This window comes from Schistocerca piceifrons, chromosome 3 (genome assembly GCF_021461385.2).
Source record: "Schistocerca piceifrons isolate TAMUIC-IGC-003096 chromosome 3, iqSchPice1.1, whole genome shotgun sequence".
Lineage (NCBI taxonomy): Eukaryota > Metazoa > Arthropoda > Insecta > Orthoptera > Acrididae > Schistocerca > Schistocerca piceifrons.
Window position 1 is genome coordinate 481675551 of NC_060140.1, and position 22606 is coordinate 481698156.

Sequence of the window (22606 nt, forward strand, 5' to 3'; positions counted from 1 at the left end):
CTTAGAGTACTGAACGCAGCATCTTTGCGATAACTCCACAGAAGTCACACGGATTAAGATCAGGTGAACTGGACAGCCAGGATGTAGGGAAACGACGACTGATAGTTCTACCACTTCCAAAATGCCGCTGCAGCAGCTTCCTCACTGGCTACGCAATGTGCCGAGGGGCACCAGGCTACATAAAAATAATCCTGCTCATACATTCACGTTGTTGGAGATTTGGAATGGCATAGTGTTTACCACTGACGGCACAGGTACCCGCAGGAACCATCTCCTCGAAAAAAAAATGGCTCTGTGATAAACGATGCCGTCGACACGCACCACGAAGTTACCTACGCAGAATAAAGTTGTACCGGTTGATGTGCGAGTGGATTTTCCACTTTCCATACTCTGAAATTCTGTGTACTGGCATAATCTTGGAAATGGGCATCGTTTCTCCATAAAATATTTCATGACCATTCATTGTCTACTTCCATGCGAGCAAGAAATTCTGGAGCATACGTTTTCCTTACTGGCTGACAGCATTAAACAACCCTAGAACGTGGGTAATTTTGAATGCAGAAAAATGCAGGGTGCTTCGTAGAAGTAACTGCTCCGAAGTTACTGACATGTCCAAAGATCGGGCAATTCTTCATGATGCACTGCATGTTTGCCCACCGCCGCTCGACTCCTCCTGCAATGTTGACACTACATCCTCTATTGACGTCAGATCGACTGTTCCGCTCCCTCCGCGAAACTGCACTTCAATAGAACCTATGTTTCTCTATATCTTAATCATTTTCTGAAACCCTTGGCAGACATCGGAACAGCGCGTTTTCTCAAACACTTAAGTAAACCAGAACTTTGGCGCAACTACTGGTGCACGGTCGCCATTCTTGTAAAAGTGCTATACCAGCAGCGCGTGATCCTGCATTGAGACAATCATGTCGAGCGTCTCAGACATAAACAGAGGAACGGCCTTTACTCTGACGAGTGGTTGTTTGTCTCTTACAGCGTTTTCAGCACGAACCTTAACTATAGTCATCCTGCACAATAATCGAGAAGTCCCTAGGAAATATATAGTTAAGACATCGAGCAACCAGCACCGGACATACATGCTTGCAGAAGCACTAGCACAGGGTAATTTACGAGGAGCGTTCGATAGGTAATGCAACCTCTTTCTCTTCACCAATTTCTATTGAAAAAAATGCGTAATTTGTGGTAGCAAATCGCGAAATATTCCAGCTTCAGCCCCTACACTTTCATGAAGTTCCACCAGATGGCGTCTGTAGCAGAGGTGCCTACCAAGCAGAGAGCTGTAACTGAGTTTCTGTTGGAGGAAAACCACAGCATCTAAGCTATTCATAGGCGCTTGAAGAATAGGTACAGAGACCTGGCAGTGAACAAAAGCACGGTGAGTCGTTGGGCGAGGCGTCTGTCATTATCGCAACAAGCTCATGCAAACCTGTCCGATCTCTCGTATGTTAGCCGGCCTCACACAGCTGTGATTCCGGCATCGTTGGAACTCCAGCATGTTCGTCGTCACAAAAAATGAAAACGAACTTCTGCTTCTCCATGACAACGCAAGGCGTTGCAGAAGTCTGCATACCTTAGAGGAGCTCACAAAACTGATTTTACTCTTCTTCTTCATCCACGCCACAACTTGGATCTTGCACCTTGCGATTTCCTTCTGTTTGAGCCAATGAAGGTCGCCACAGGAAGCGCTACATTTATGATGGGGAGGTTACTGATGTAGTAAGACGTTGGCTTTGACGTCGACCGGTAGAGTGGAAACATGTGGGCATACAGGCCCTCCCAGTAAGGTCATGTAATGCCGTCGCATCGAACGAAAATCATGCTGAAAAACTGGGTTTTGTAGCCAAAGAGTGGGGAACGATGTGGTGTATTGTAATCCTGAATAAAACAAACTTGCTCTCAGAGAAAAAATGTGTTGCATTATTTATGGAACGCCTCTAATATAAGTACTGGATCTAAAAGGCAGAAGTGCAGATACCTTTATATCTGACATAGTAATACGTACAGCCAGCAGTGTGTTGGTAATTTTTCCTACAAGCACGTCATGAACTTTACGACCTGATGTTTTATGCACAGTCGTAACTGCACCACAAAGATGAGTACGCCTGTCAGTTAGTCAATCACTGTGCATCCACGCATCCAAACTTCACCACCTGAACTGCTGCCAAATGAAAATATGCATTAGTGGCTTGCTCTGGCCACATGTACCATTGGAGATACTAGCCTTCCTAGAAACACACTTCTCCTAATAACTGTAATTACAAGTGTGAAGATGGTGTGAATACATTACTGGTCATTAAAATTGCTACACCACAGATGCGAAATTTAACCGACAGGAAGGAGATGCTGTGATATGCAAATGATTTGCTTTTCAGAGCATTCTCACAAGGTTGGCGCCGGTGGCGACACCTACAACGTGCTGACATGTGGAAAGTTTCCAACCGATTTCTCATACACAAACAGCAGTTGACCGGCGTTGCCCGGTGAAACGTTTTTGTGACGCCTCGTGTAAGGAGGAGAAACGCGTACCATCACGTGTCCGATTTCGATAAAGGACGGATTGTAGCCTATCGCGATTGCGATTTATCGTATCGCGACATTGCTGCTCGCGTTGGTCGAGATCCAATGACTGTTAGCGGTGTATGGAATCGGTGGGTTCAGGAGGGTAATACGGAACGCCGTGCTGGATCACAACGCCCTCTTATCACTAGCAGTCGAGATGACAGGCATCTTATCCGCATGGATGTAACGGATCGTGCAGCCACGTCTCGATCCCTGAGTCAACAGATGGGGACGTTTGCAAGACAACAACCATCTGCACGAATAGTTCGGCGACGTTTGCAGCAACATGGACTCTCAGCTCGGAAACCATGGCTGCGGTTACCCTTGACGCTCCAACACAGACAGGAGTACCTGCGATGGTGTACTCAACGACGAATGGCAAAACGTCATTTTTTCGGATGAATACAGGTTCTGTTTACAGCATCATGATGGTCGCATCCGTGTTTGGCCACATCGCGATGAACGCACATTGGAAGCGTGTATTCGTCATCGCCATACTGGCGTATCACCCGGCATAATGGTATGGGGTGCCACTGGTTACACGTCTCGGTCACCTCTTGTTCGCATTGACGGCACTCTAAACAGTGAACGTTACGTTTCAGATGTGTTACGACCCGTGGCCCTACTCTTCATTCGATCACTGCGAAACACTACATTTCTGCAGGATAATGCACGACCTCATGTTTCAGGTCCTGGACGGGCCTTTCTGGATACAGAAAATGTTCGACTGCTGCCCTGGCCAGCACATTCTCCAGATATCTCACGAATTGAAAACTTCTGGTCAATGGTGGCCGAGCATCACGCTAGTCACGACTCTTGACGAACTGTGGTATCGTGTTGAAGGTGCATGGGCATCCAAGCTCTGTTGACTCAATGCCCAGGCGCACCAAGGCCGTTATTACGGCCAGAGGAGGTTGTTCTGCGTACTGATTTCTCAGGATCTACGCACCCAAATTCCGCGAAAATGTAATCACATGTCCTAGTATAATATACTTGTCCAATGAATACCCGTTTAGCATCTGCATTTCTTCTTGGTGTAGCAGTTTTAATAGCCAGTAGTGTACTAATGTAATGTTGTTCAAAACGCTGTCCTCAGGACCAACAGAAATATCTGCAATTACACCTATTACAAAAAGCATAATTAATTCTGAAAATAAATGCATCGACATCGAGGCACTCTGGAAAAGAGGAAAGGATGAATAAATTAGCTGTCGATACAGAGAAAAATATCAAGATACTGTATAAGAACTATAAGATCGAAAATTTAGAGGACTCGATGCTTTCGATGAGAGACCAGAGCCTGCTAAACATTGCATTCTCTTACAAAGCGCTTGTTTGACGGAAGGTTTAGTACCAGTCGCCTGGTAGATATCCAAAAGTTGTGTAGACCTAGTCAAAATGATGCATGGATAAATTATCAGCACATCCTAGTTTACAATGTATGATCTTGCTCTGAAGAGACTAAAGAAACTTAGACCAGAACAGTTGTCCCACGTTACGTAATGACATTGGGTGGAAACTAAGTCAATCGTTATTACAATAATCGTAAAAGCACATGTGGTTTCTCACATGGAAGTAATAGTAACAAAAATATACAGTACTTCCTCTCCTAAATTTTACAGTAATTACATTGTATCACGTATTTATTTAAAACCTATTTAAGTTATACCCGGTAAACGAAAATAAAGAACAGGTTTCAACGCATGTCACTGGATAGAGGAGGGTTCAAAGTTTTGACAAGCTGTGCTGCAACGTGGCGACTAGAACACAAGAGGAATCATTTTGTGTTTTGGACTTTGCGCGAAGTCAAGCCATTGTTCATGTGCAATGTGCATTCTGCCGTCGATACTGTTACGGCGTAAATTGGGTGGTTGTGCTGTACTCATCGTATCATCATCATCACCATCATCATCATTCGTGACAGTGGATAGACTGGACTGTGAAAAAAATTGGACCGTGAAAAAATTGGGACTTTGTATGGGCGCTGATGACCGCGCAGTTAAGCGCCCCACAAACTAAACACATCATCATCATCATCATCAATACAGACTTGGGAATTGTTATACTGAAAATACTGCTTACTTTGTATTCCGCTCTTTGCTTGTGACACTTCTGTATGATTGTCAAAGCTAAGTATTGCCATTTACGTTTTTGTAATAAAACTCATTAATACGATTTGTTTGAATTGCTTGTCTAGCCAACCTAGTAAACAGGCTTCCTAGACCCCACATATTTAACAATGAGCATGGAGACATAATAGATTCAGCGAGAAGTCGCCTCTGTATACGCACATTCATGACTGTCATACCAAATTCTTGGATATTTGTCCAATATGCCAAGAGAAGAGCACTGTTCGGCCACGCACGTGTCATGAAAAAGTCCTCAGCATACGAGATCCGTTCACACGAAACCCGCGGAAGTTCACAAGACGGGCAAGCCAGGAACTTCAACTTCCTCAAACAACGGTGTGGAGCGTTCTGAAACGAAGCCTGCGTATGAAGCCCTACAAGCTGCAGTTACTGCAGGAATTTCGTTCCAACGACCGTAACAGAAGGTACAAATTTAGCATTTCGATTTCCCAGGACAAAGAAGAGGACACTTTTCGTGAACGACACATCTCTTCGGACAGATCGACATTTCGTCTACCGGGTAAAGTACACCGCCATAATGTAAGAATCTGGGCGTCACAAAATGATGCCATTGTTGTCCAACGTGAAAGACTCACCGAAACTGAATTTGTTTTGTGCTATTTCCTTTCACAAAGTTTATGGAGCCTCTTTTTTTGCCGAAGAAACTGAGACAGGAATATCAAACGTGGACATGATGCAAAATTGGTTGTTTCCTCAAATTCACGAAGATTCCGCTCATTTCATTTTTATGCATGACGGGGCCTAGCCTCAATTTCACCTTGAGGTGCGGCGCCATCTTAACAACACCGTCCCACAACACTGGAATGGAAGACGTGAACAATAAGAACTTGTTCATTGCTTTTGGCTTCCTGGACACCAGGCCTCACGTATTGCAATTTTTTCTTTTTTTTTTTTTTGAGTTTATAGGAAAGGCAGAGTCTGTCTCCCACCTATGGCAGCTACTTTTCAAGAGCTGAGAAATCGAACTGCTGTAGACTCAACAAACAGAGACATATTGATTCGTATGTGAAATGAAATAGACTAATGCTTCGATGTTCCTATCTTTTGCAGTTTGTTTGTAAGAAACATTTGAAATCTGTTCTTTCTTTCTGACTTACCCTATATTTTGACTGTGGCTACATTCCTAAACAGGTTGTATCTTCGTGGCAGCAATTGACACAGCTCGCGTTGACAGCTTTGATGCATGTGAAAATGTTACCTGAGGGAGTACATATTTTATGCTTCAATATTTCACCCAACACTTTCTTGATTAATCACCTGTGATCAAAATATTAATGTTCAGGTGCGTAGTGAAATAAAAATTGGTTACGATCGTCTTATAATTAAAAACTCGACATCGTTCAGCCATCATCCCATTTCTCTGATGCGAAGATTTCCGTTGGGAAGGGAAAACCCTTGAAAACCGTTGACGTTTTTCTTAAAATTTAGTCAGATTTTAGCTTAAGCTTCGAAACTTGGCGCCACCTGTATGTTGCGGGTTCATGTGTTTGTCGGAATGGGACTTCCAAGTCAGCTGCCAAATTCATTGGTTCGCTCGTTAATTGCGTACTGAGTGTCGAGTCAAGACGGTGACAAAAAAGCAACTCCAAGTGTAAAGCGTTCTTCCTTTCAAAGGGTGCAATTCAGTTACAACTGTGTGGTGTTATTTTCGTTGGGAGTACCCCATAGCACCTTCTACATTTCAAAGTTGTATCAAGGCACTGGTTGTTTATGTAGGAGGATATCTACACGTCGATCACGAGTGCGCGTTCAGGAACTACAGCACGTTTACCTCGAAGTCCACGGAAATCTACTCCTGGTGCCAGCAGACATATAGTCATTCCTAACGTGTCTGACCTTTTTGTTGCGACGTTTTTGCTTCCGGCCATACAGCATTCAGTGGCTACAAGGCTTTCATATTTGCGGTAAGCAACAATGTGTAGAGGTTCGTAAATTCATTCTGGGAGTGCAGACGGAGACAACTTACATTCACAGTTGGTGTTCACTGATGATGATACATCCTTTTTTGAAAGAAAAGTGACTCGCCATAACATGAAAATTAGGAGGACACTGTATGGCGTCGGCTAAAAGGAGATATCGGTATCAGTAATGAGCATGACTAAATCCAAGCACGATTCGACAGAAACCAATACATATACTGAAGAGTCTAAGAAACTGGTACAACTGCCTAATATCTTGCAGGGCCCCGCGAGCACGTAGAAGTGCCACAACACTATGTGGCATGGACTCGACTAATGTCTGCGGTAATGCTGGAGGGAACTGATACCATGAATCTTGCAGGGATGTCCATAAATCCGTAAGAGCACGAGGAGGTGGAGGTGTCTTCTGAACAGCACGGTGCAAGGCATCCCAGATATGCTCAACAATGTTCATGTTCGGGGAGTTGGGTGGCCAGAGGAAGTGGTTCAACTCAGAAGAGTGTTCCTGGAGCAACTCTGTAGCAATTCTGGACATGAGGGGTGCCGCATTGTCCAGCTGGAATTGCCCAAGTCCATCGAGATGCACAATTCACATGAATCGATGCAGGTGATTATATAGGATGCTTACGTATGTGTCACCTGTGAGACTCGTATCTAGATGTATCAGGGGTCCAATATCACTCCAAGTGCACACGCCCCACACCATCACAGAGCCGCCACCAGTTTGAACAGCCCCCTGCTGACATACAGCGTCCGTGGATTCATGAGGTTGTCTCCATACCCCTACACGTTCATCCTCTCGATACAATTTGAAACGAGAGTCGTCCGACTAGGTATCATGTTTTCTCTCATCAACAGTCCAATGTTGGTGTTGTCGGGCCCAGGCGAGTCATAAAGCTTTGTGTCGTGCAATCATAAGTTGTACACCAACAGGCCTTCGGTTCCAAATGTCCATATCGATAATGTTTCACTGAATGGTTTTCACGCAGACGGCCCAGCATTGAAATCTGCAGCAATTTGCAGAAGGGTTGTACTGCTGTCACGTTGAACGATTCTCCTCAGTCGTCGTTGGTCCCGTTCTTGCAGGATCTTTTTCTGGCCCCAGCGATGTGGGAGATTTGATGTTTTACCGGATTCCTGATATTCACGGTACACTCGTGAAATGGTCGTACAGGAAAACTCCCACTTCATTGCTATCTCGGAGATGCTGTGTCCCATGGTTCCTGCGCCGATTATAACACTACGTTCAGACACACTTAAATCTTGATAAGCTAGTATTGTAGCAGTAGTAACAGATCTAACAACTGCGCTATATACTTGTTGTCTTATACAGGCGTTGCCGATCGCAGCGCCGTATTCTACCTGTTTACATATCTCTGTATTTGAATACGCATGCCTGTAAAAGTTTCTTTGGTGCTTCAGTGTATAATGCGCAACGGTACAATCTATTTGTATTATAGAGATTTTCTGGTGTCGTACGATTAATAAACGACCTCTGTAGGCTGTTAACGGACAGCTCCTATCCTTATAGACGAGAATACAAAGTCAAATCACAGATACAATTGCTCATACAAGGACTGATAATGCCACACTACCAGAAAGGATAAGATAGGAATTCGGCAAACGCAGCTTCGTCGTTCGGCAGCGGTACTTACAACATTACAATTGTGACTTCTCATGCACGCAGTATTGAGGCAGTAAAAGTTAATAATCGGTAATAATATTAATCACAGAATATTTATTGATTATTACTTTAGAAGAAGCATGAGTATGGAACATTATTGTAACGAAGGTAGAGAAATTGTAAAATTCAAGTAAACTTGTGGTTTATTAGAATAATTACTACAACAAATCCTCGTATAAATTAATAGAACACGTAACATCTGCTCCACTCAGTACATTTACATTTGTTTCGATTCCTGAATCGGGAATATTAAGAAACATAGAGAAACATTTTCTGTCTGTTTGGTGAATGAATACCATGATTTACTAACTCCCGATGGCGGCTTACATTTGGATGCGAAAGTAACCATTGCTGAATATTAGACCCAGCCTAATCGTCATTCTGTTCCACGGTTCATCGGCCATAATACCACCAGATACACACAAAGCCATAATAAAAGAAAATCAGTAACACTTTACTTCGGCGCTATGAGAGTCATTTCAGAAAATCAATTCAGAAAATATAGCTTGCTCTCTCAACACTAATATTGTAGCTATTCTCAATAGCAATACCAGCATCACGCACTCGTTCTCTACAACCGAGTGGCAACAGAATTACTAGACCACATCTTGTTTAATACAAACAACGTTGAATCAGCCTCTTCCGGCTCAGCACTGCCTGCTCGCACCAACTCATAATAATAAGCAGTTCACGCGCAAAACTCCTCAGCACTGATTAACTGATAATAAGATGCACTGCAATATATGGCAAGCCCACTTACGACGGCGCACGCCCCACAACAAGCTAACTGCCTCACTACAACTGCTTCCATACAACTGACTCTGTGCAAGTGTCCTTGGAACTGCCTCCTTCCCTTCCTTCAGACACAAAGCGCTCACATAGTACCACAGAGCCCTAGACTTTGTTAGCTGAAATGATGAGATTCTTTCTCCGAAGATCGCCAGTGAAAGCTAAATACTTCCCAGGTAGCATGGAGATATCCAAATCGACCAGCGAGCGGAAGTAGTAGATATGCAAAAATATTCCATCGAAATGAAGGATGAGTGAATCAGCGAACACCTTTAAACACACAAGCCACATACCACAGTCGACCGATAGAAAGTACCTACAAAGCTTCACGTGTTTTGTGCCGCTTCCTGAGAAAATATTGACAGCCCGTCCGTTTTTGCAGAAATAACGTACATGGATGCGTTTGAGAACAGGCTTTTCCACAATTTATGTTATAACATGACTAATATTTTAGGTTCCAACAGGATGGAACACCGCAGCACTCGCCACTGCATGTAGGAGCATTTGTTAACAATAAGTCGCCTTAGTGATGGATCTGCCATAAGAGCTATACGGATCGTTCAAGGAACTATTGGCCTGATCTCACGATAAGAAACTTTTATATAAGAATTCGTGGAAATCTTCGCCAGTGCACCTCCCCTTCCAAAACTCTGGGAGAACAGCTACCCCGCATAACAGTAGCAGTGATAGTGGTTGCCGCAGACACGATAAAATCCATCTCTGGTATACTGTGTGCCACGAAGATAGTTATACACTACGTTTGCTTAATATCCTGGCTCCCGAAACTGTGCTGGCGTACGATGTTTTATTTAATGTCTGTTGGGACATGTTCGAATATCGTCTAGATGTTTCTCAGATATCCGGTAGCGGGAACATTGGGAGTTTGTGGAAGTTAAATGAAACTACTGTTTCTAAACGGAATCGTAAAAACTATTCAAGATGATGTATACATGCATGTGAAACACAATCCTTATAAAATCGGATTGTTCTGTCGAGAACTAAAACTTTGTAAAACTATGCACAGGTTGAGAACAATCCCTTGTTACTATCGTCATTAATGTGGAAGCTATAGAACTTTAAAATTGGTTAACCGTTTTGAACAGCTCCATTCAGGATGTGGTTTAAGACGAGATATTTCCATTAAAATACATGTAACGTATCTCCGCTCTCTGATGTAGTACGTTCATCTCGATTGATTAACGCAACTAAAATTTAAATTTCAACGGAACTTGGAAGTAGTCAAGAATATTCCACTGCGAAGAATGCGTGCTTTGATTTTGAAGTAAAATAAGATCCGGTACCAGCCTATGCTTGTAATACCTGTTTTTGACCTATTTTTTATCTGTGTAGATATTTCGGCGTCAGTTTGTAGTATTGCTTACGTATGATGTTGTATCTGTCATGGAAATTCTTTGCCTATGTATACATGTTTCAATTATGTGAATTTTTGAACGATGTTGTTTAGTTTATACTTTTGAATTTAAATAATTTCTGAAATGACTGTTATGTAATGTACTATAAATGACTCGGTCCATAATTAGGGAAGAGGCCAGAAGAGCTTAAGGGCAGTATTTATGGTCCTCGGATGCTGAATTTGGTGATACTATTTTCATGGCATGGTTCTTGGCCCTATAAAAACGTTGTTTCGACGCCAAGAAGATCCGTTATGGGGTGAGACAGACAGTAATACCATGATTGCATCGCCGCCAGATTAATAGCCACTGCAAATGGCGTCACCATCCGTCCACTAAATTGTTTTGTATTTGACATTCTGTAAATGTACCAGGTATTTGTGAAATTTGCTTGAATTTAATAATGGTCATGGTGTTACTAAAAACTCTGTCTTACACCCGCGATTATCCCAAATCACAAACCTGGAAAGGATACCTATCCCAGTCAATTTAATTCCGAGTGTCCTAATTTATTATGAGAAAGTGGCTGAACTTGAAATTAATGTTGTGTAATCATTTGTACAGCCAGTTATAATTTTGAGTAGGTCAAAAGACTGCATATGAAAGTGCATTTGTTATTTAAAGAGTTATAGTTTGTTGTGCTTCACTTAACTATTAATTAAAGATAAGAATACTTCGCTTTTCTCATACATACTGGTGCAGTTTTGTTAATGAGCATGGTTCTTAAAACCATGAAAGCTTAGCGATCCTCATGTACCAGCGTAATTATTTAATGAAGCAATGCAAAGGCTCGTTCTGAGCCAGTGTAGTTAGATTTGCATTTTGTTCAGTTGCTTCAAAGCGAATTTAAGAAAGAACTGTTTGCTGTGTTATCTATTCTAATGCAAGTCGATTAATGCACAGGCTTAGAGACCCTGTATTAGGCAATGAAGTTATAGATTATGATCATTAGTAGACTCCTGATTTAAATTCTGAATCATTTCAAGCTTTTCCCTGTCTATTATTGCCACTAGTTTCATGTGTGTGGTTATTTGGTTTTATAAACTGTTGCACCTAGTTCATTTAAGGTACGTGTTTTTGAGAGGCATATGTTGCTGTTTACCATCTCATTGGCTTATCTGACTTACTAGTTAGTTGCACATCTATGTTTCACGTTAGGTTACTGTGTTGTAGTGCGAACAGATATATAGGAAGAGTTTTGTCTGTGTGTGTGTGTGTGTGTGTGTGTGTGTGTTTGTGTGTGTGTGTGTGTCAAGAAAGGCTACGTTTAGTCTTGACACTGCCTTCTGCTATGTCGTCATGCTTGATACAAGAAAGCCTAATTAGGCTGGCGACCTGTTTTAATGTTTAATGTTACAACTTGCTTTTGTGATGGGAGAACGCCTGTTCCTGACCCGCAGTTTACTATTGCTTACACTCTGTTGGAGTATTTCGGAAACGAATCCAAGATTGATTGTTCTGCTTCCATTAGGTTATCCCACGGTCACATCTCAAAAATTCCTCGCAGAGGTATAACGTTAGCATCGATTGCCATTTAAAGGTGGTCGGTGGTAGTGTTACATGCCGTCTTGCTATAAGCCGAGAAGCCAGTTAATCAGCTCGGTGTAATAATAGGTGGGCGTCACTTACCGGAGGCACAAAGTCGGGCTTAACTTCCTTCCGCAGCACAGCGGCGAAGTCCGTGCGCGCGTAGCATGGCAGCTTGCGCAGCTCCTCCATGGAGCTGACCCGGGCACCTGGCCGCACGCTCAGCAGCTGTGAAGAGAACAGCCAGTTACTTACAGCGGCAAGCACAGCGAACCACCACCGGCACCACGAGACGTTCCTTGAAAGGCTACATGAAGATTGTCGTAAAATCAGTCCCTAACTACTAAAGATACTTGAAGATCTGTCTCTGCAACTGCTAAACAGGAGTATTTATTCTGTCATACGATTTTCTTTACATTCACTTAACAACTAGCGGACGGATCCCGAGTTTACTAGCGTTTCGCGCACAAATTGTTGCCGACGAATCACGAGATAAATCATGTTTACAACACACTGCCTATAGACTTCGTACAGTCTTTACCTCCATTAGCAACGTATCAAAAGTGATAGTCTTCATGTACTGCTTGCTTATTTACCATTGGGAAGGTATTTTGATAGTTGAAGTTTAGCTCAAAGGTGGCTACAACACTCCTATGTAATGGTACAAAAACTTGGTACCCTACTATGTCAGCGTCACGCTCCGCGACGCTTCAAACAGCAAGACGTCGACACCTGTGAAAGGAGGGCCACAGCTTAGACGTTCATGTCACCTGTACTGTGGGTGAATCATGTAACATTGGCATCAAATTTCACCGAAATTCTGCCCTATGGCCCCAGGAACGTGTCACACAACGAGAAGTCGTCACGTCCCCTCTTACTCACATTTCACACCTTATTTTCACTCTTCTGCGATGGATGCTAGAACCTCGGCTCCCAGCGTTGAAATCACGCGGGTTTCGTACGTTTGGCCGAGGAAAACGTTTCATACAAACCACTGCTCGGAATCGACATTAAAAGGGATCAGAGCGTGGCATAAAGGGTGTCAATAAACCACCCCTTTCACTTGGTGTTAATTACCACACTTTTCTGTGGTTGAAAACGACAGTTCGCGGTGCGGTGTTCTTGATAACATTTGACACTGCTGACACGCTAGTATGTTTCAACCCTTCTCTCGGGGCGTTGAGGGACTGCATCAGCATTGAACGAGATCGAACTTCCCGCCCATCCCCACCCACCGCCCTAGTTCGGCAACACGCTCGGTACCACCCACGCACCGTTGTTGATCACATTAGAAATGCACCTGTCAGAAATTTCGACACCAAGTAAGCCTCGCCGCTGCTCTAGCGCCTAGGGGCTAGGCAGCACCTTCGACACCCGCGATGTGCGGGTTGTCTACCTTCAGGCACTAGTGCAGCCGCCAGGCTGAATTTGGTGTCGAAGTTTCTGACAGGTACATGTGTAAAGTGCTCAGTATACGTCCGTGGATGGCACAGACGGTGTTGGAGAACTGGTGAAAGGGGAGGGGGGGGGTTCTTAGATTGACCCATTGCCGTCTTATTTACTAACATGCATACAATGCACTCGCGCGTGATGACGCCACAGGAGGGCGAAAAACAGGAGGGCTGGAAAAGAAGAAGTACCCTTAAGTACCCTTTCCTGCTTCGGATCGCGTTCAAATTTCGTCGAATAGTTATGAACGCTCCCTAACGATTCCAACCTGTACACATGAGCAAAACTTGCGATGGCACTGCGTTTAAAAGGGGTGCTATCACTTTCAAAGTGGATGCAGGCAAAAAAAAAAAAAAAAAAAAATATTCAAATGTGTGTGAAATCTTATGGCACTTAAATGCTAGGGTCATCAGTCCCTAAGCTTACACACTACTTAACCTAAATTATCCTAAGGACAAACACACACCCATGCCCGAGGGAGGACTCGAACCTCCGCCGGAATCAGCCGCACAGTCCATGACTGCAGCGCCCTAGACCGCTCGGCGAATCCCGCGCGGCGGGATGCAGTCCCACAATGCCATTACAGAAGAGCTGAAACGTCCTATGGTGCTGGCAGTGTCAAAGGTTATCGAGAAAATTTTCCCGTTGCTCATCGCACTGCGAACTTATGCTTTTGAATGAGAATTTTGTGGGATTCAACGCCCCATGAAAGGAATGATTTCATTTATGCCTTTTATACCACCCACTGAGGCCTTTTCGCATCGATTCTGTGTGGCGTTATGTCTGAAACCTTTTCTTCGACCAGCGATAAGAAAACGGCATGATTTCAGCGCTGAGTGTTGTGGTTCTGAACTTCATCGCAGAGACGTCAAAAGATGGAGTTAAATGTAGGTAAGAGATGCTGTGACAACCTTCTCATAGGGTGACACGTCCACAGGGGCGTTGGTTAAAATTGTGGAGAAATTATGTGCCAGTGTGACACCGTTAACGCAACGTATAGCTGTGGCCTTTCTTCTGCGTGTGTCGACACCTTGCTGTTTGAAGTGTCGCCGAGCTCGGGCGTGACGTCGCAGGGCGCGACACTTTTGCACCGTTAGGGAGAAAGGCTGTAGACACCTTTGAGCCAAGCGTCAAACTCATGCACTGCAACGGGAGACAATTACGGCATTTCGAAAAAGTTATCCCTTAATTTTGTTGTATATAGGGTTCTGAGGGCGATGCCAGCGACAGTGTCTTTTTCAGACATGTGAAAAAGCGTAAGGTGGCAGTGTTGTCCAGTGGTTAAGACAATAACTATGAAGGTGACGCCATTATTGTGAATGGTTCGTTATGTCATAAAGACAACATTGACCGGTGTGAAACTGACAATCACAGTTGAAACTGCTTGAAGATCATTCTCGGGTCATGAATTTCCAGCGCAGTGTGACTCTATAGCCTGTGTGACTAGTCTGGTCGTTAGTAATGATTATTTGAACTGTTTTTCAAAGACTTGTGCACCTATGACGATCAGATCTCAATGAAACATAAAACATGGCCTGAAGCACTCAAGAAATCTGCTGCGACAGAAAGAGCCATGAAGAATCTCCTTTACCTAATTTTTCTAAAGGGACAAACAATAAAACGTAGGTGTAGACATTAATGATCAACAGACCCTCTAATAGGCACAACAGTATTTTCGCAAATTATGAGTCGCAACAGATCTGAACAGACCTGTACTGGGTTATTGCTTCAAAAAATTCAGGACACTTTAGAAACCAAATCAACAGTTATCTTGGGACGACTGGGTGATTCAATGGTGAGGGCGCCTGAGGTTACCAACGTACGATCCTGCAAAAATTGCGAAGTGTGGGTTACTTCTTAGGATTGTATGCAGGTGTGACAGAGGCTGTCTGAAATAAGGTGGTTTACAGTGGAGAAGGAACGAAACTGGAAGACGTTGTTCTCTCAGTTCATGGCCCTTATCTTGTTATCTTGGTATGTGTCACTGTATCTACCACGATAATTGTTATGCGGTACAGTACCTCTAGTGCAGAGTTACTGCTGAAAAACAAAACCAGAGTCTATGGTACTATCAGAGTGAATAGAAGTTTAACGCAAATTCTGAAAGCCGAAGCATAAAGAATAATAAAAAAAGGTGGCATAGTTTTCTCTATGTGACATACTTCTGCTTGTATGGAAAGAAAATCGACATGTCAGCATGATATCAAAAATTATGATGCCTCTGGCGCAAACACAAAGAGAAAAATAGAGAAAACGTAGAGGATGTACTGAAGCCTATGTTTGTAAATCAATACAATGCTCACATGAAAGGAGGTGATGGTGTGAATTGGTACCTATCTTGGTACCCTATTCCAAAGAAATCGACATAATGAATAAAAAAGGTCAATTTATCTAATAAACTGTGAGCTCTCCAATTCCTTTAGCAGCTACAGAGAACAGAAAACTCTCTTCTCTATTCGATGGCGAAATACAGCCTTACCGACGATGTTAATGAAGGCTCTCCAGCCTTAGAGAGAGATATGTCCAGCCCATTAGTTAGTTGAACAGGGAGGCCACCACGTAAAAATCCATCTGGAAGGCTTTCGGGTGACGTGAAGCAACCTGTGTCCCTTTCAAACAATAGAAAAATGAAATTTACTACCAGTGAATTTAGATATATTTGCGGTTCCGCTCCGCATCGAGAAATGTTTTACGGAGTACCATCCATTGAAAAAGAACTAGGAAACTTCGTTTGTGTACCAAATTAGAACACCCTTTTAGAAGTTTCGAAGTCATACAAGATTTGTTTTTGCAACAGTATACGAAACGGTTACATTTACAGATCAGTAGCCGCGCCCAGTGGCCGACTGGTTTGAGGCGTCACGCAGCGATTGCGCGGCACTTGCCGCCGGAGGTTCGAGTGCTCCCTCGGGCATCGTTGTGTCTATTGTTCTTAGCGTAGGCTAGTTTAATTAGTGTGTAAGTCTAGAGACCAATAACCTCTGAACATAGCTGCTAAGATTCAGTGACCGTGTCAAAATTATATTGTAACAAATAAGCCCTCGGTCACAAATATTAAGTCAAAAATGGACCTGGTTTCGACACTACTATGAGCGTCGTCTTCAGAATTAGACTAACTGTACTAAAACATTAGGTATATAGTACATTAATACAATTAAAGTTTGTATTATTTGTGACCGAGGGCTTGTTTGTTACAATATAACCAATAACGCAGCAGTTTGGTCCCTTAGGAATTCACACACATTTGAACAGATCACTACCACAAGCGGTTCTGAGGTACCCGGTATCGATCCATGCCGCAACACCACAGTGTAGATAACGAATACTGCGAGTCACTTCTGGTTTCATCATATCCCACACGTGCTCGGCTGGAGGCAAGTTCGGAGATCGTACTGGCCAGAGAAGATGCTGCACATCTTGCAGAGCATTTTGAGTTTCACACGAAGTGTGTTTGTGCGAGCACGCTCCTGTTGGAAGAAAACATCAACTTCCTGTTACGAGAACAGCAAAATAACGTGTCTGACAATATTCTGCGCATCCCGAACGCTGGTTAGTGTCTCCTCCAGAGACACTACCTGTGAACGAGAGTTGTAGCTTATCGCGCCCCAGACCTTAAGGCCTGGGTTAGGGCCAGTGTATCTTGGATGAATGTACTCTACGAAGTGGCGGTCACCAGTCCTACGTCAGAGGCGCAAGCAACCGTCACTTGCGTGCATGCAGAATCTGCTTTCATCGCTGAAGACAACGGCGCGCCATTCTATCTTTCAAGTGATCCTCTGACGGCACTAGTTGAACCACATACATCGATGCTGTAGTATTAGTGGGAGGCGGGCTAGATGTGTGCGTGACCGTAGTACCATTGCTAATAACCATTTCGCAACAGTTCGTGTTGACACGTCTGGGCTCACAAGCCCTCTAACCTGTGCTGTGGTAGCTGTAAGATCTGCCTCTGCTGCCCTTACAGTACGACAATCCTGGCTGGGGCGTGCGCTGCGTGGACGTCCAGAACCTCGTCTACTGGTGTGAGAAACTTTACGTGACCACTGGTACCAGCGTCGTTGCACAGCTGATTCAGCACGTGGAACATGAACGGCATTTTCCGAAATGACCATCCCGCCACTCGGAAGGTCACAAAAAATGGCTCTGAGTACTAAGGGACTTAACATCTGAGGTCATCAGTCCCCTAGAACCTAGAACTACTTAAACCTAACTAACCTAAGGACATCACACACATCCGTGCCCGAGGCCGGATTCGAACCTGCGACCGTAGCAGTCGCGCGGTTGCGGACTTAAGCGACTAGAACCGCTCGGCCACCGCGGCCGGCGGGAGGTCACAATCTGATTCGCTGAGTTGTCTGTACGGAGCACGAGTGCCTACCCGTGGCATGATAACTGCTTGCTTCGCATGTCTGCACCACAACGAGCTTTCTGGCTATGAGAATTCGTTACTGAAGGGTAGACACAGATGGCCCTCTGTTAGCTACGCCACTGCGATTTCTGTTGGCGGACGACCCTGAAATGACTACCAGCACATATATTATCCTCCACGTGGCATATGCCATCATAGGATCAAAATCGACGTCGTTTTTCCAGGCGTACTATTTTTTTTCCGGCAGTGTATATGTAGGCTCTATGTTAAATAGAACATATGAAATACTAGTAACTGTAAAGGTTAAGGTCTCCTTGATACGTCAAACCAAAGGGCAGAGTCATATTTCTAAACTGTCTATGTGTCTCAATCCAGTGCTTTGTGTAAGTCATGGCAGTAAATTTCATAAAGGTATTACATCACGATTACGTTCAGACACTATGTAAGTAAGCTGTTTAGGTTTTTATATTGGTAACGCCACGTAGCGCTCTGTATGAAAATCACTGACTGTGCTGTGTGCAGTCTGTGGCTGGTTAGCATCGTTCTAATATTCGCTATTGTAGTGTTTGGCAGTTGGATGTGAACAGCACGTAGCGTTGCGCAGTTGGAGGTGAGCCGCCAGCAGTGGTGGATGTGGGGAGAGAAATGGCGGAGTTTTGAGAGCGGATGATCTGGACGTGTGTCCATCAGAGACAGTAACTTTGTAAGACTGGATGTCATGAACTGCTATATATTATAACTTTTGAACACTATTAAGGTAAATACATTGTTTGTTCTCTATCAAAATCTTTCATTTGCTAACGATGCCTGTCAGTAGTTAGTGCCTCCAGTAGTTTGAATCTTTTATTTAGCTGGCAGTAGTGCGCTCGCTGTATTGCAGTAGTTCGAGTAACGAAGATTTTTGTGAGGTAAGTGATTTGTGAAAGGTATAGGTTAATGTTAGTCAGGACCATTCTTTTATAGGGATTGTTGAAAGTCAGATTGCGTTGCGCTAAAAATATTGGGTGTCAGTTTAAGCACAGTCATGTATAATTTTTCTAAGGGGACGTTACAACTAAAACGATACAAAGTCGTTGAGATGTAAATTTGTTTATGATTACATGCAAGAACAAAACAGCTAGCCAAGAAGATACCGTTTCCTATAGCCACACGACTGAGCTGAAAGGTGATTAGAGGACCTGAAAGACAGCTGTGTTGTGTGGGTTCCATGCACATCAGGTTGGACATAATACCCTACCACTGCGTTATGTTGGAACCAAAAGTATTTCGTCCCTAAAGTGTTACAGAGTCATCTACATGTTCATTGTCATGTGGTGACTGCTTACATACGGAAGTGTCGCCAGAGTGTCGCCATAATGTAGATTTTATAAGTACTCCTGCCTCTGGCATAAGTTTTCTCGGCGTAATTTCCTTTCGTCGCGCATCACACTGCACATTTCAGGACGTATAACGTTTATCATTAGACTTCTGATGATGCGGCCAGTCACGAATTCCACATCTGCGCTAACCTCACCACCTCAGTGTAGCATTTGCACTCTACATCCTCAATTATTTGTTGAATGTGTTCCGATCTCTGTCTTTCCCTACAGTTTTTACCCTTCACATATCCTCCTGTTACCATGGAGGTTATTCCTTGTAGTCTTAATACCTGCTCTATCACCCTGTCTCGTCTTACTGTTAACGTTTTCCTTTCTTCTTCGGTTTTTGCAGAGAACCTCATCATTCCTTATATTCTCAGTCCACCAAGTTTTCAACTTTCTTCTATAGTACCACCTCTAAAAGGCTCTGATTCTCTTCTGTTCCGATTTTCCTACGGTCCATGATTCTGTACAACCTACAACTGTGCTCGAAAATTCCCTATATTCTTGGAAATTCGTCACTGAAATTAAGGCCAATTTGATACCAGTAGACTTCTTTTGGTCAAGAGTGCCTTCTTTGCCTGTTCTGGAATCTGCTTGTTATGTCCTCCTTGATTCGTCCATCATGTGTTATTTAGATCCCAAGGTATCATGGTCTGCTTCATGATCCCCAACAATTTCTCCCTATTCTTAATTCTGCTACTTCTCATTACCTTCGTCTTTCTTCGATTTGTCCATAATCATCACTCATTACATTGTTCATTCCATTCAACACATCCTGCTGTTGTTCTTCACTTTCAATCAGGATGGCAACGTCATCAGCGAATATTATCATTGATATCCATTTGCTTTGAATTTGAGTCCCACTCTTCAACCTTTCTTTTGTTTCTGTCATTGCTTCATCGGTGTTTAGAATCAACAGTAGGGGCGAAATACTTCATCACAGGCTTACAACTTTTCTAATACAGACACAACGTTCTTTCTCTTCCAGTCTTATTCCTTCCTCTTTGTTCTTGTATACATTGTATAGATCTCTCTTTCCCTATAGCTTACTCCTACTTATCTGAGAATTTCAAAAATCTTGCACCATTTCACACTGTAGGACGCTCTTTCTAGATCGGCAGTCCTATTAGATTATCTCGATTTTTCTTTAATTTTGCTTGTATTATCAAGCTCAAAGTCAGATCTGTCTCCCTTATGCCTTCACCTTTTCTAAAGCCAGACGGGTCGTTATCTAACAGATCCTCAATTTTCTTTTCGATTTTTTTTTTTTTTTTTTTTTTTTTTGGTCATCAGTCTACTGACTGGTTTGATGCGGCCCGCCACGAATTCCTTTCCTGTGCTAACCTCTTCATCTCAGAGTAGCACTTGCAACCTATGTCCTCAATTATTTGCTTGACGTATTCTAGTCTCTGTCTTCCTCTACAGTTTTTGCCCTCTACAGCCCCCTCTAGTACAATGGAAGTCATTCCCTCATGTCTTAGCAGATGTCCTATCATACTGTCCCTTCTCCTTCTCAGTGTTTTCCACATATTCCTTTCCTCTCCAATTCTGCGTAGAACCTCCTCATTCCTTACCTTATCAGTCCACCTAATTTTCAATATTCAGCCGGCCGAAGTGGCCGTGCGGTTAAGGGCGCTGCAGTCTGGAACCGCAAGACCGCTACGGTCGCAGGTTCGAATCCTGCCTCGGGCATGGATGTTTGTGATGTCCTTAGGTTAGTTAGGTTTAACTAGTTCTAAGTTCTAGGGGACTAATGACCTCAGCAGTTGAGTCCCATAGTGCTCAGAGCCACTTGAACCATTTTTTCAATATTCGTCTATAGCACCACATCTCAAATGCTTCGATTCTCTTCTGTTCCGGTTTTCCCGCAGTCCATGTTTCACTACCATACAATGCTGTACTCCAGACGTACATCCTCAGAAGTTTCTTCCCCAAATTAAGGCCGGTATTTGATATTAGTAGACTTCTCTTGGCCAGAAATGCCTTTTTTGCCATAGCGAGTTTGCTTTTGATGTCCTCCTTGCTCCGTCCGTCATTGGTTATTTTACTGCCTAGTTATCAGAATTCCTTAACTTCATTGACTTCGTGACCATCAATCCTGATGTTAAGTTTCTCGCTGTTCTCATTTCTACTACTTCTCATTACCTTCGTCTTTCTCCGATTTATTCTCAAACCATACTGTGTACTCATTAGACTGTTCATTCCGTTCAGCAGATCATTTAATTCTTCTTCACTTTCACTCAGGATAGCAATGTCATCAGCGAATCGTTTCATTGATATCCTTTCACCTTGTGTTTTAATTCCACTCCTGAACCTTTCTTTTATTTCAATCATTGCTTCCTCGATGTACAGATTGAAGAGTAGGGGCGAAAGGCTACAGCTTTGTCTTACACCCTTCTTAAAACGAGCACTTCGTTCTTGATCGTCCACTCTTATTATTCCCTCTTGGTTGTTGTACATATTGTATATGACCCGTCTCTCCCTATAGCTTACCCCTACTTTTTTCAGAATCTCGAACAGCTTGCACCATTTATATTGTCGAAAGCTTTTTCCAGGTCCACAAATCCTATGAAAGTGTCTTGATTTTTCTTTAGCCTTGCTTACATTATTAGCCGTAACGTCAGAATTGCCTCTCTCGTCCCTTTACTTTTCCTAAAGCCAAACTGATCGTCACCTAGCGCATTCTCAATTTTCTTTTCCATTCTTCTGTATATTATTCTTGTAAGCAGCTTCGATGCATGAGCTGTTAAGCTGATTGTGCGATAATTCTCGCACTTGTCAGCTCTTACCGTCTTCGGAATTGTGTGGATGATGCTTTTCCGAAAGTCAGATGGTATATCGCCAGACTCATATATTCTACACACCAACGTGAATAGTCGTTTTGTTGCCACTTCCCCCAATGATTTTAGAAATTCTGATGGAATATTATCCATCCCTTCTGCCTTATTTGACCGTAAGTCCTCCAAAGCTCTTTTAAATTCCGATTCTAATACTGGATCCCCTATCTCTTCTAAATCGACTCCTGTTTCCTCTTCTATCACATCAGACAAACCCTCATAGAGGCTGTCAATGTATTCTTTCCATCTATCTGCTCTCTCCTCTGCATTTAACAGTGGAATTCCCGTTGCACTCTTAATTTTACCACCGTTGCTTTTAATGTCACCAAAGGTTGTTTTGACTTTCCTGTATGCTGAGTCTGTCCTTCCGACAATCATATCTTTTTCGATGTCTTCACATTTTTCCTGCACCATTTCGTCTTAGCTTCCCTGCACTTCCTATTTATTTCATTCCTCAGCGACTTGTATTTCTGTATTCCTGATTTTCCCGGAACATGTTTGTACTTCCTCCTTTCATCAATCAACTGAAGTA

At 43.3% G+C, this 22606-nt stretch overlaps 1 protein-coding gene across 1 annotated transcript in view; it reads right to left on the reverse strand.

The window, feature by feature from the left end:
* Positions 1-22606, reverse strand: part of LOC124789737 (serine/threonine-protein kinase 32A) — a 603517-nt gene that overhangs the window by 18509 nt on the left and 562402 nt on the right. Inside the window, exon 8 of the mRNA XM_047257189.1 lies at positions 12161-12286. Within this exon, the coding sequence (XP_047113145.1) occupies positions 12161-12286 (126 nt within the window). The remainder of the gene's footprint in view (positions 1-12160; positions 12287-22606) is intronic.